Source organism: Sus scrofa, chromosome 1 (genome assembly GCF_054392235.1).
Source record: "Sus scrofa isolate SSC_HxYL_T2T_F1_AM1 chromosome 1, Sscrofa_HxYL_maternal_Yorkshire_Landrace_v2.0, whole genome shotgun sequence".
In the NCBI taxonomy this organism is placed as follows: Eukaryota; Metazoa; Chordata; class Mammalia; order Artiodactyla; family Suidae; genus Sus; species Sus scrofa.
In genome coordinates this window covers 277,951,020-277,965,988 of record NC_139383.1, presented here as the reverse complement: position 1 = coordinate 277,965,988, position 14,969 = coordinate 277,951,020, and the positions used below count along the sequence as shown (strand labels likewise).

The following is a 14,969-nucleotide window of genomic DNA, read 5'->3' as shown; positions in this document are numbered from 1 at the left end:
TAAGTGCTTTTATTTATTTATTTGGTGTGTTGTAGGGTACAGGGTAGGCATATTATTGAATAACTGGATGCATAAATTCATTGACATGATTTTCCAAAAGTGACATATTTGTAAGTCTAAGCTTGCTGTTATTGTTTTGGAATTTGAGTCATATACCCTACTCTGTGAGATTCATGCCACTATCTTTATATTGTAAATATATTCTTAGTAGGAATTGTTTTTTATTCATTCAAGAAACAACGCGTGGGGTGTGTGTGTATACACACGCGCATATACATACATACAGTGTCACTGGGCAAAAGAGAGACAGGGTCTTCCTGTACTTTGCAGTGAGAAGACAAACATACACACAGTTAGAGTCCCATTAATAATGGGGGCACATGCCCAGTGGATGCATGCAAGGTTTTGTGGAGGAAAGAAGTGCACAGAGGCTTAAAGGAGCGGGAGTTTGCTGGGGACACAGATCTGGGCCAGTGATCATAAGGAAGGGAGGAAGAGGAGTACATAACTACTCCTAAATCTGCAAATGATTTATTCCAAAGATAGACTTGGAGAAGGCAACAGAGACTATGGCTGGAGATGCTGCTCTACAGGTAGGTTGGGAACTGGTGGAGACATGCCAGTTCCCGATGTGTCCCCAAGCAGGATGTTACAGGACGGGACCTGCACTCTAGTAAGAGTACTTCGGCAGCTGTTTAAAGGATGGGGAGGAAGAGCTGGGGCGGGAGGTCGGTATAACCCTCCAGCCTGACTTCAGGGTGGAGTTGGAGTAAAGTTGGTCCATTTTCTACTCACTCAACACCAGCAAAGATTTTTTATCTCTTTTAACTCCAAAGAGATTAGTTGTGTACACTACGATAGACAGCCTCCTTCACATGGAACCCTACCAGAATGGGTTTGCGACAAGAAGAATTAAACCTACAAGCCTTGGCAGAGTCATTGGGAACTGCTCTTGAGAGACTCTTGGATGAGCTCCTGTTCGTAGCATGTACCTGATTTTTAAAGAATAGGGTCTGGAGGGAAAAGGAAGGGGAAAAGTAGCGGCCCTGGATTTAATACATCCTTCTCACAACTGTGAAACATCAGCAGAATATCCGATTTAAAGCTGTTCATGTTACCCTAACCTCTGGGATTCTTTTAACTGGGCCTTGGCGCGTCACTCTTTCACCACGTAAATGTCCTTCTGTCAGCAAGGGCCAGTTAACAGCTTCCAAAAGAAGCAAAGTTTTCATGGGAATAGGCTTCCCAGAAACCAAAGAAACATTAAAGAAAAAAGACAAAGAAACATGTGTTGTTGGCTTTTGTCACTTCAAGCCATATCTCCAAAGGTGTTGGGTTTTTTCCCTTCTTACACTATTTTGAATTTTGTAGCAGTTTTATTCTATCGTTTCTTTGTTTCCTAATTTTTCTGTTATATCAAATACTGATTGTATGATGTGTCTCACTCATAAGAAGAAAAATATGAAGTAGGGACAAGTCAGAAGAACAGGGAGTGGAAGGATTAGTAAGTAAACGGTGGTAGAGAGATTGATTAACTGTGTGGAAAAAATAAATTCTCACCTCAGTCCTTAAACCTAAATTAATTCCAGATGGATTAAAAAGTTAAATGCTGAGGAAAACTTTAGAGGACTTTCTTAGTATAAAACAATGGAAACCATCATGAAGGAAAATATCTGCCTATGTAATTATTTAAGCCTTCTCTCTACCCAAAAATTCAGAGAAAAATAAAGATAAATTATTTTCAAAAACGTTGCATAGGATTACTATCCTTTGCATAGCCAATATTTGCTTTTAAATCAATTAAAAAATACTAATTCTCATTAGGGAAAGTGAACTAAGAATATGAACAGACCATATTTACTGAAGAAAAATAGTTAAGAAACATATAACAAGCTGTTCAGCTTTGGTTGTGCTTAGAGAGATAAAAATAAAATGTAGATACAGTCTTAAAGCTACTAAGTTGAATTGTATTTCTTAGTGTAGTGAGGTACGGAAGTCCATCATGCCAGTATGTGGCTGGGAGTGTGTAAGAGCCTCAGTCCTTCATCCATGTATTGTATTAGCACATCGATTATATTTATATTACTATATGTTTTAAATGTCTTACATATTTATAACCTTTGTCTTTAAATTCTATATCTAGGAACCACATATAAAAATTATTGACCTGATCCAATGGTATAACTTAATGATGGAAGAGTGGTTCAGTGTAGTATGGGAAATTCATTGAGTGGCATTAAAAGATGTTTTCTAAGAATATTTAAAGATATGGGGAAATGCCAGCAAATAATATTAAGTAAAGGGCAAATCAACGCTATATTTACAGTAATCCTGATTTTATTAGAAAAGCGAATATGTATGTAGTATCCCAAGGTGTTAACGTATTTTCAGATGGTGAAGACTTTTATCCCTTTCTCCATTTTCTAAATTTTTGACTGTCATCATGTAATTAGCTTCATAATCATGAAGAAGATTTTTTTTTTAAAAGAAAGATCTTACTAAATTTGAATTAGGGTTATTGAGTTAACTTTTACAATTTTAAATATGTTGATAAGTATATATTTAATTTAATTGTTGAACCCACATGATAGTGTCTCCTGACTTGAATTTTTAGCTCTGAGTCTCTGATTTGCTTCCATTGCAGTTGACTGCCTGCATCCACGGGTCTGCTGCGATGCTCTACCCCATGTTCTGGCAGCACGTGTATATCCCTGTCCTGCCTCCGCATTTGCTGGACTACTGCTGGTAAGGCACTGTTTACCCTGTCTTCTGCTTTTCCTTCCCCAAAGAATGACCAGGCATGTTAGGTCTACAAGTTGCATGCACTTGGTGACTCCAAATTTAAAATACCTCAGGGAATTCCCGTTGTAGCTCAGCAGGTTAAGAACCCGACTAGGATCCATGAGGACGCAGGTTGGATCCCTGGCCTTGCTCAGTGGGTTAAGGATCTGGCGTTGCCGTGAGCTGAGATGTAGGTCACAGATGCTGCTTAGATCTGGTGTTGCTTTGGTTATGATGTAGGCCGGCATCTGCAGCTCTGATTTGACCCCTAGGCTGGGAACTTCCGTGTGCTGCACAAGAGACCCTAAAAAGACAAAAAATAAAAATACTCACTTCAGAGTGATCTGAATTTTAGACCACCTGATTGCATGGCCTGTTTGTTTTCAAACAGCTTTCATATGTGCCATGACATTTATAAGAGTTCACACGCCTAGTTAAGACTTTTCCCATTCCTCAGTTTAGGGAAACCAAAGCACCATGTAGCTGTGTGATGTTTTTTTCCCCCTAAGACACATTGGAAACTGGTGTCAAGAACAGTTGAGATTCCCTAAGGTCTTCAAGTTTCAGCCAGGCCCTGGCACAGTCTGGAAGACGTGCTCTCAGCTGTGCTTTGGGAGCACAAGTCAGGCTCCAAAATCTTCTGAAGTCTTTTGATGTGAATTTCACTTTCATGGAAAGGTGTTTTAGTGGAAGGAAGGGAGGGAGGAAGGAAGGAAAGGAGGAAGGACAGGAAGTGGCCCATTTGAGGGGGTCACAGCCTGTTGCTTAAGAAGAGATGATTCAGGACATTTACCAACGGTTCGGAGTGATCATGTCCAGGTCAGTCATAATTTTTGCTGGGCTCTCCAGCTGGTTTTGCATTCTTCTCAGTGAAAAGGTTCACCCAGGTAGCCAAATTGTCCTGGGAATTTAAAGGTACCCTGTAGACCTCTTCATTTTATTGGAATGGATTCAGAAGAAGAAGAAAAAGAAGAAGCCATGGATTCAGCAAAGATGTAGCTTGTAGCTCAGGGCTGTCAAGTAAAAATCATTGGCCCTCTCTAGCTCATAGCACTCAACTTGGCTCATTTCTCTCTTCAGTGCATAAACTTTCCTATCCAGGTGGGTTTTTTTATCCATGCTTTTTTTCTCCCACCTCTCATGAGACTAAGGGCATTTTCTCTACTTAGACTTGTTGCTTCCTTTGAGCTTCCGAATCAACCATATGGGTTTTTTCCACTGCCGCATAGCTCAAAGGAAAGACCATGTGCTCTATCCAGTAGTGTTTGTCGTTTGAAAGATTGGGGGGTGAGCAGACACTGACTCTCAGGAAGAGAGAGGAAGGAGAGTGAGAAGGGGAAAGAAAGGACAAACACATGCAGAGAAGATGGAAGGGAGATAGAAAAGGTCAAGAAGGGGACATTTGACATTTGTCCCAAAGAGAGACTCACGCAGTGACAAGCAGTCCCCTTAGCGCAGAGAACCTGCCAGCACAATGCTCTATCCCCTACCCCTCGCACATGGCTCCATACCCCTCCACACAGACACTGTACATTCCCAGAGATGTGTGTGTCAGAGACCCCACACTGGGAGAGACATACCCCCCCCCCCCATACACCTCACCCCAGGCATGTGCTCTCTAGGGAAACCTTAGCATTCCCCCTGGAAGAGACGCACCTGTGTGTATCTTGATGCTTCAGGTAGGAACACCCAGGGATTGGTGGAGCTTGAGAAAGTCATGGTAGTCCCTCTGCCTCCCAAGTAGTACAGCTTCAACTTTCCATTATTTGGAGTGTTTTTGTTACTAAATTGTTAACTGGTTTAAAACCAGCAGCTTAGAGCCCCAAAACTGTAGAGAAGAAAGTACTCTGTCAGTAACATCATAATAGCAATAGTTGCCATTGTTGAGTATCTCCTGTGCCTCCAGTAACTGGACCCTCTCCTTACATCTGCTATCTCATTTAGTTCCTCCAGCAACCCTGTAAAGCAGGTATTATTATCTCCATTTCACAGATCACTAAAACAAGGCCCCAAAGAGGATTAATACCTTGCTCTAATATGGTTACTGTATACTCTATAATTCCATTTTTATAAACAAAAGGTGTATATGTAGCACAAAAATTAGATACATAACATATAGAGAGGCAGAAATCTGGAGGGAAATACACCAAAGCAGTGATTTGTTATGGGAAGGAGGGAGAGGAATTCTGCATGATTTTTATTTTGTTTTCTTTGTTTTCAAATATTTCTACAATGAAAAGGTATAGTTTTTATAATTTAAAAGTTTTATTTAAAAAAAAAATCAGTGTTTACTCTGGCTAGTTGTTCTTTCCAGCTGCCATCTCAGGTCTCAGCCCTCCTTTCTTGTTTGCTTAGAGGGTATATTAGCTCTTTCACTCTGCCGAGGAAGCTGACCTGAGATTCTTTTTTCAACTTCCTCTCAAACTCTAGTCCTCTCAAGAACTGTCACCAGCCTGACCAAAAGCAATGATGGCAGCTCTGAGAAGGGAAGACTTGGCAAGGAAGACTGCTAAGCCCCTGTCACCCCAAGCTTCCACTCCAGAAACTCAGAGTTAAGACTTGTAATTTTTGGAGCCCGAGTGGGTTTTATGATTAGACTCCATATTGGGAGTTTCTGTGTGTGTGGTAGCAGTCTCTCTCCTGGTTCTTGTTTTCATGAAAGGACTTTCTGACATTTGACCAAAGGACGATTGCAGGCCTGTGGGGATTTGGTATCTGGTTATTAACTGCAAGATGTAAGAATGAAGAAATAAAAGACCCAAAGAGGAAAAACAGATCCTCTGTTCAAGGCTTGATTTGATCACCTTCAGCCTGCTACCACTGCTTTGGTCAGAAACTACAAATGTCATGAAATTTGAGTCAATGCTAATAACTTTATTCTATTGTGCTCAGTGACTTTCACCACCGTTGAGTTTAATCCTTGGTGGTAAGAGCCAGCAGGGATAACTAGCATTTTAAGTAAAGTGCTAGGAGCCTGAAACATGTAAATTTGAAGGCGGTTTGTTCCTCTGCAGATGATTTAAATGTTAAGTACGTCCCCATGCAGGGGATACACGAAATGGAATCTGAAAACTATTATCTCCTGTAGAAATGAACTCTCAATTTACTCACTGCACAGGAAGGGCAGATTCTAGTCATTTTCACTGCCAGCAGGTGCCCTTTCTATGCATAATAGACTTCGCAAGTGTAATTAACACATGAGGACCACTGCTGCCAGTTTTTCTTCAGGTACATGCTGCTAGGAGTTTTCAGGACAACAGTGTAGGCTGTAAGAGCTTTTTATGTTGCACTTGAAGAAGTGTTCATTGACTTCTGGACAAAGACATGCTAAATGGGGCTGAGCCTAGACCCTGCTATTGGTATTATAGGTCATGGTCCTTGGACCCAGAGACCCCGAGAGCTGTAATGCAGCCTTTGGTAGAACAGAAGCCAGTGTAGCAAAGCTCTAGGAAGCAGTGAATAAATGGAAAGTATGATGCCGAAAACCCTGCAATTATGTGGAAGACTAATTGCACGTTCACAAATACAACAACCAATTATCTGAGTTAACTTTAATTAGAGCTATAATCACAGATTTTAATTATCTGAATAAATCCACTTAATACAAATAGTCTGCCCTAAGTATTTCCCAAATTAATTTTTTCATGTCCCTACCTATTTTTGGAGAGAGTGGTAGGGAAAGTGCCTGGGCTTTGGATTCAGGTAGACCCAAGTTCAAATCTGTTTCATCTCTTATTAGCCACGTAGCCACATGAAAAATCTATTTTACCTCTCTGATCTGCCATTTCTTCTTCTGTTAAATGAGTTTAATTTACCTACTTTGAAGAGTGGCTTTAGGAATTAGAGACACTGGTCATCAAGTGGCACACAGGGGCCTTAATAAACAGCAGTTGCTCATATTATGGTTATTATAAACATGGGTCGTGGATTTTTGTTTCCAGAAGCTTTAACTCATATCAAACATTATTCTTCCTTCTGCTGCCTTGTGAGCTCAGGGAAAAACTTTATAATTCATCTTCTCTTTTTACCCATCAGATTGTTTTTATTTTGATTTTTTTTTTTTTATTTAACTTGGGTTATTGTATGGTTGTTTTCATTTGCAGCTGTGGCATAAGAATGAAAAGAAAAGAAACAAAAGCAGATGGCAAAGAAAACGAAAGGAGTAAGACATTTCCAGCCCTTATGAATATTTAAAAACATGTGCTGCTGGTTCCTTTCTACTTTAGATCTATGCCATTCTCTTGACTTTGAAAGTGAAAATGAGAATGTTTCCTACCTTGACTGGTGGCAGCCCTGACCCTGGCCAGTGTTGGAAAGAGCCTTCCCATTTCTGGGACCAAAAGGTTAACTTGCTGATGAGAATCAGCATTCCCTTTCACGATAATAATAGCCATCTAGAGAATACAGTGTGCATGTCAAGTTCTTTATAAACGTTATTACAAATCTTTAAAATCAAGTTGTAAGGTAAATATCAGCTCCATTATATAGATTAAGAAATTGAAGTTCAGAGGGGTTCAGTGACTTACCCACCATGACACAGCTAAGAAATGGTAGAAGCTTCCCTTGAAGGTCCATCTCATCTTAAAGCTTTCTCATTAGTGTCCTCCAGAGTATTAGAGAACAAGGTGTATCCATCACCAAGATGTGAAAAAAATTCTTCACATAAGCTTTTTGACGGCTTGCTAATAATTGTAGACTTATGTTATTGTTCATTATTATTCAACAAATATTTATAGAGCACTTATTATGTACCAGGCACTATGCTAATTAAATGTTGCTAATAAAAGGTCCCAATAGAAGCCATATGGTATTTCCCATGTAAATTCCTTCTTTTCCCTTTTTCCTTCAGAAATTGTCCTAAATAAGGACCACAAATCAGTTTCCAAATTGAATTGTATATTTGGGTTATTCCGGACACTTGTTAACATGTTTCCAAATATGCGATAAAATATTTTCAAAGCAGATGAGGACAAGTTCATATTTTCCCCCAAAGGACAGCCAGGCCAAGAGCCAAATTAGTAGTTAACTCCTGAGGTTCTCTGAGGGCGTGGTTGAACCAAAAAGTTAAATCGGATGTGTACAATTAAGGTTTGGATTTTTTGGAGTTCCTGTCATGGCTCAGCAGAAGCAAATCTGACTAGTGTCCATGAGGATGCAGGTTCGATCCCTGGCCTCTCTCAGTAGGTTAAGGATCCAGCGTTGCCATGAGCTGTGGTGTAGTTTGCAGACAAGGCTCAGATCCGGCGTGCGGGTGCGGCCCTAAAAAAAGACCAAAAAAAAGGTTTGGATTTTTTTTATCTGACTTCATAAAAATATTTCCTGACATTTCTGGATGCCTCTGGAATCCATTCTTCCACTCAGAATGGGCATGCTCAGATTCTCTGTGAGACATACTAGTTCTAGGCTCTTTATTTGTGCTGCATGTGGGGTTCTGAATCATGCCGCATCATGTATTCCATCTCAGATTTTTAGCAAACAATTTTAATATGCCATTTCACGGGGTGCATAATCCATGTGGGTGATGGGGCATCAGTCTGGACACAGCTGTGAAGTGACATCTGGATGATCAGAGCTGGGACCATTCTAATCTCTGTCTTCGTTGATGCTGTGAAATCTTGCATGAGGAATGAATTGTTGCTAAAGTAAGTGGGATTGTTGATATTCTCAGAGGCAGCGCTAAAAATCGACAAAGTGCGGTATACTGGAAACAGAAAAACCTAGGTTTGGTTCTGGCTTCCCTGTTTACTAGTTTTGAGGTCACTGAGCACTTCGGAGCCAATTTTATCTTCTGTTGAATGTGAATAGTAGTTACTACTGATAAAAAGCAGGTGTTCCACAAATAATAGGTACTATTTTTGTTATTACTGACTATATATAAATATATATTTATAGTCAATATATACTAATGTGTATGTGTGATATATGTGTGTGTGTGTGTGTGATCATATATATATGATCCAACAATACAGTTCAAGTATCCAACACCCAGGTAGGATGAAAGTGGATTAAGTAAACAGGTATGATTAAAATTATTTTATTTATATTGAACTCTGGGCTGTGCAGGCTTTGTTCAAGATTGAATTTTAACACATAAGCAAAAACTGTTTTCATTTTCAGCAAGTATTTATGAGTGTCTTTTATGTCCTTGGCATTGGCCATAGGAAGGTAGAAGCTTATAGATGGTTCTGGATCTGAGGAAATACTACTTCACAAAAGATCTCAGGTGTCAGGCAAGAGTTGAGGGGTTGTTTGTTGTTGTTGTTGTTTAAGCTAGGAAGCATCAAAGGACCATGACAGGTCCATTGCTTAGGAGGTGTAACCGCTGAACTAGGAACTCATCTGGAAGGGTCAGAGAGGATACAGACCAGATTTCAGTTTCAGACAGAAGAAGAAGGGAAGCTGAGTCTGGCTGGGCCTGATGCTTAGAAAGTGCACAAATAATATGTGTTGGTTGAACAAAGTGAAATTAAAGATTCCTGGGTAAATACCTTGGTAAGATTTGGCTGAACTTGACCTTGAGGTTTGAACAGAGCGACTGAGTAGTAGAAAAGAATTCAAGCTTGGACGTCAAAGTTCTGGATCCAAATCCTGGCTCTGGTCCTACTGAATATATGTCTTTGGGTGAGTCACACAGCCTCTCAGCCTCTCTTTCCTCATCCACAAAAATATAGCTAAAAATACAATTTTCCATAAAGAGCCTGGCGTCAAGTAGACACCTAAAAAGAAGTTGTTAGGTGATGACAGTCACTGAGCCCTGTGTTGAGATGTACCTTCATTTTCTTCAGCAGCACCCAAAATCGAAAATGCCAAGAGCCTTTGGAGGCAGCCTTGGACAATTTCTGAGTTAACTGTCTTCCTGGTGGAAAAACAATGGGAGAGAGGAAAGATGGTTCTTTGCATTATCTATGCTATGGATTCTGTAGGAATCTATATAATACAGCTTCTATGGGAAAAGTGTGTTTTCAAGTTCTCCATTTGATTTTTAAAAATTGAAATGTAACTCAGATACCATAAAATTCACTCTTTAAAGTATACAATTCATTAGTTTTTAGTATATTAACGAGATTGTGCAGCCATCACCACTATCTAATTCCAGATCTATTAGATTTTTCATACATTCTTTATTGCTGTTGGTAAGGTAATTCATCCTGTTACTTTGAAAGGCAATATTTTTTAGCCTTTCAAAAGTACATATAGCATAAAGCAAATGTTCCACAGAAATGAGTAGTCTGTGTAGATGGTTGGCATCAGACCCTTAACCTGGTCCCTCCAAGGTGCCCCTGATGGCACAAATGCTAAGAGTATAGCATGCGGCAGCTCTTATCCAGCCTCAGCATCGACATTTCCTGTGAGGGTGCGGAGACTTGTAGATTAGAGAAGACACGGTGTCCCTTTGCCATGGTTGTGACCTCTCTGTGGTTGGGGCTGGTGGTTGTTGGCTCACTCACCCACTCTTTGGGGAACTCTCCTGGCTGCAGCCCACTACCCCATGGTCCTCCGCCTCCTTTGCTGCTGCATCTACGTCTGAGTATCTGGATCTGCCCTGCCAGTCCCCCTCCTGCTGCCTGTTGTGGTAATGAGCAGCAGCCTCCCTCGCTTCAGTTTCTAACTGGTCTCCATGGGGCATAGCTGGCTCTGACCTGTGCTTATATGACCAAGCCTTGGCCTGGTTTTCCATTTCCTGTGGCACATCTTATATGTAACTCCTCACTTCTCCCTGACCTGGAGCCCATCTTGAATCCAACACTTAGAAAACTCTGGAGCTTCTAAGGCACAGCGTAGTAGTCTCTATAGCAAAGACATTCTGCATATGTTCATGGTCACCAATAGAGCAGGAGCCACAGACCATGTCATGTCATTGTCACAGAAGCTTCAGCTGTGGAGGAAGTTACCTTGTGGCAGGAATTTGGGGATAAGAGTCCCTGCCTCGTTCACAGGGAGAATATGTGGAGCACCAACGCAGTGCTGCTAGGCTCAGAGTAGTCTCCCAACCTATGTGGGTTTGTCTTTGCCATAAACATTTGAAAGCCTGACAGGCTAGGCTAAGAAGGCAATTGAATGCTGTGCATCTTGGCATGTGACATATCGTAGTCCTGTGAAAACAAAAAGAGAAGATTTTTTTCCCCTCGTTACCACTTTTGCATTTTCAACTTTTACACCCTTTTCTGGATTACTTTCTTTTGGCTTATTTATCCATAAGCCTCTCTTTCTTTTCCTTTTCTTGTTCCTTCTGTACTTCACTCTTTCCTGCATTTCTTCAAGGGTCTTATGGGCCGCTGGTGCCTCTCACTGTGACACTTCCTTTCGCAGCCTGGCTCTAGCTGTTATGGTTCTTACTGAACTCTCTGGGGCAGTACAGAGCCCCGTCTCTTGACCTTTCCTCTGTGATTAACTTCTCCTGCCACAGCGGTCTTAGCCATGGAGCCCTTCCTGATGTTTTCCAAGTCCGTCTCCTTCCGGTAGCCCGAGGAGGCACAAAAGGGTGGACAGCCCCAGGCTTTGATGTTGACCTTTCTGGGTTTTCGTCCAGGCATTATCTTTGTAACACTCATGTTTGTTGTGGTTGGGTTAGGTGGCCTGGAGCTCCAGAAAGCATCTTTCTCAATCCCCAAGAAGCCGCAGGAGGGCATTGTCCTCCCTCTTGCCCCCTTTCACCATCTGCTCAGATGTACTCGTGTATCACATTAGCAGACCGTCTCCAGTGCCCAGCACCAACCACGCACCCAGCCCCTCCAGGGCTGTGAGCCTCCGGCTGCCGAAACTGCAATTGGAAATGAGGTCTTCTGTGCCGCCTCTCCTAATCTAGAATTGCTCCTGTGCTTGCCCACACCTTTGTCCTCTGCTGTTGCTCATAGATCAGGGATGGCCGGTTGGACACCAGGCAAGGAGTTAAATACCTTCTCCCCTAAGAAAACTTTAACTCATGCCATTTCCACCCATTCTGCTTTTCAAGCCATATTTTCTGCCTCTCACCAGCTGTGACCTTTGTCGCGTCACTTAACCTCTTGGAGCCATAGGTTCCTCTGTGAATTATGGAGATCAGCCTTTCAAGATTGCTGTGGGCATGAGATGAGGTCATCTTACATCTGCCCCTTGGCGCCTTCTAAGTCTCCTTGCTACAGCTTTACACAAGAATATGCTTATTTACTGTCTGCTGTGAACTGTAAGCTCCAAAGAGGCAGGGATCAGAACGGTTTTTCTCTCCTCTGTCCCCAGCCCAACATGGTACCTGACTCATAGTAATATTTGCTGACTGACAAGCATACGGAAAGCACTGAGCATAGTAAATGCACCGTTAAGATGTCAGTTTTTTTCTCTTTTCCCTCCCCGATTGCCTTTTTAAAATTCAAGTTCCTGAGTGACTAGTTTATTTTTCTCTGTGGATACCACGAATCATGTTACAATCCTGTTTCCCTCTTTGGGTTGGCAGCTGGAGCATTCAGAGCCAAATTTGAGGCCATCCCAGCAGGTGTACAAAACCTCCCAGCACACAGTTGAAGTACTAACCTCACCCTGGCTTGTGTTATTTTCCTTTTGCCCCTATTTTTTCTCCTGCTTTTGTTGTTTATATTCATATAAACTGCCTTAAATTCTATTTAGAACAAAAAAGGATATCAATTCATTTAAGCTAGTTAGGCAAATGTAGTTTTATTCTGGCTACAAAGTGTCCACTTGCTATTTTATTTTCCAGCTAAAATTATCAAATAACTATTTTTTTCTTAAGTGTAACATGATAGTTAAAAGAAGTAAAGATAAAGCAAGAGAAGTATAAGAGATTTTGAAGTAGGAGGATTTGGGCTGCAGTCACCATTAACCATGATCATGGGCAAGTTTCTGAGACTCCCCTTTTTAATCTATGAAGTGGACAGTACTTTTAATCTGTGAAATGGATTATTTGAGGATTAAATGAGATAAGGTACATCCCTTGGTATTTGGTGAGCACACAGCACTTCCATCTCTTTATTCCTTCCGCTCTGCACATGGCCCCATCGTAGACTCCGGGGAATAGAAAACAGAGTTCGGTTCTCCTGTGACTGACAGTCGAGAATAACTGTACAAATTAGCTCGTGCTTTAGCCAAATGGACGACCCAGACAAAGCCGCTGAATTGGGAAGTGTTAGCAACCCCTGGGGTGATCTGAGCAGTGCCTGGTGGACAGCACTAGTCCTCGGACTTAGAGGAGGAGGGGACTGGGACCCACAGGTCCATGTGTGGCTAACCTCAGAGGCAAGTCTGGGTTCCTGTGGTGAGGGGGCTGCTGGGGTCTCGGATAGAACGTGGAAGGGCCCGGGATTTGGCACAGCTGCTGGTGGGCCTGCAGGGAGCACCTTAGAAAACCTCCTTCCCCTCTTCTTCCAAAGCCCGGACACACACTGGGCTGCTGGGACACCTGGCTTGCTTTGTCTCAGGGTGACAGACTTGGGTTCTAGTCTCCATGCTGCCATTTACTAGCTCTGTCACCTCAATGAGTCGTCTAGCTTTCCAGCCTTCGTTTCTGCATCCGTACAACAGCTGGAGGTAATAGTACCTACATCATGCCCTTGTCCTAAGCATCCAAGAGAAAATACCCATCAAGCCCTTAGCCTGTGCTAGTTGTGGCAAATGCACTGTAAACAATGTTTGCTCTTCTTGGCTCCCTGTGCACCGCTGGCCACTGTGTTAGCCTGTGGCCCATCTAGCTGGTCACTCTCAGAGGAAAGTGAGGATTACTTGTGTTTTCCAACAAGATGTGTTATATGGTCTTTGTTGGCTTTCTCTCTCCCATTCTTTTGTCTTTTAACCTAACAATACCAGGCCTTGTTTCAGAGCCAAATTTTAAACTGTAAAGCAGACTGTGTCTACAGTTTTGTTTCTTTTCAAAGAGAGAGATGTAGGGAGAGAAGAAAAGGAGAGAATGAAAGAAAGATAGAAAAACTCAAATGAACAAGACCAGAGTTTTCCTTTCCTTCAAAAACAGTGAACTGAGGAAAGATATATGGGATCCCTTTTGCTAAACAGGGTATTTGGCTAAGAAGTTGGGGTGCCTTTGAAAGGTGAGATGGATGCTGTGCTGTGTATGCATCTCTCTAGGGAAAGGAAAAGAGTACACCTTCCAAAACCGTGGGCAGCTCTGAGCTGTATCCACACTGAGGTTAAAGAGTGGTTGCTCACCTGGAGCTGGGGCCCTCCTCTCTGTCTCCACTTCCCATCTCCCCTCCCCTCCCCCACCCTCTTCGTCTTGAGAAACTGCATTTAATGTATTTTAGCAGCCAGTGTTCTTTTATTTCACCTGACTCTTTTCCAATTAGTAGCCTCTCAGCTCAGGGGAACATAATTAAGAGGGTTCTAGTTATCTGGGGGAAAGGAATTAACAAATTGAGAAAGTGCAGTAATAATGAACAGGGACTACAGGACCGCTAATAAGTCTGCAGAACAGTTCATGGCTGTTCATTGCTAGCAATGATCTCTTTGCTAGGACTCACCTGTAAGAGCAGTGCTCTGCACTGCGGGCCCAGCTGGAGTTGGTGGAAGACGGGGGAAGAGCCCCTTGGGTTACCAGCACTCTTTCCTTTTGGCTTAAGTACTGAGTATGCATGGGGGACAGCATGGGCTTTCAGTCCAGTAGCCCTGATTTTGAATTACAGCTTCCCTATTTACTAACTTGTGACCCTTGGGCAAGTGACTTCTGCTGTCTGAGCCTGTTTTCCAGTCTGAAAATGTGGTTAGTAGTGATACCTTGCAGTGTTACCTTGAGAATTATGTATAAGTAATGCATAAAAGCAACTGGGTTATAACAGCTCAATTGATACTAGTTACTTTTCTCTTTAAAAGGATTCAAAGTAAACATACCTTTCCGGTAAAGGTCATTATATTGCCTTGACACCTTCAATATAACTCTTGTCCTTTGCAGGGGAGAAGGAAGAAAGAATGACTTTGACTCTTCCAGGATGTAACTGATGAAGTCAGATAGTGCCATAATTCCCAGAGAATAGAGGCCTAGGGCAGGTACACCCTATTCCAGTATTCAGAGATGCACAGTGCAATCTCACAGTTGCTGTCAGCCATAGGGCAGTCGTGACACAGTTGTCACGGCCCGCCTATGCATGAACTTGGTCATAGCTGTTAATATTATCACCAGTTTGATTTAATTATGTGCATTGTTGGTTCTGCACATGTTGTGTCTAATTGCCGTTTAAAATGTCTTCCAA

General features: G+C 42.0%; 1 protein-coding gene across 50 annotated transcripts in view; it reads left to right on the top strand.

Moving 5' to 3' along the window:
* The window catches only part of DENND1A (DENN domain containing 1A), a 520,477-nt gene that overhangs the window by 292,337 nt on the left and 213,171 nt on the right, over positions 1 to 14,969 (top strand). For all 50 annotated transcript variants that reach the window (XM_084995758.1, XM_084995669.1, XM_084995751.1 and 47 more), the window contains one exon: positions 2,645 to 2,745. In XM_084995758.1, coding sequence (XP_084851884.1) covers positions 2,645 to 2,745 — 101 coding nt within the window. The remainder of the gene's footprint in view (positions 1 to 2,644; positions 2,746 to 14,969) is intronic.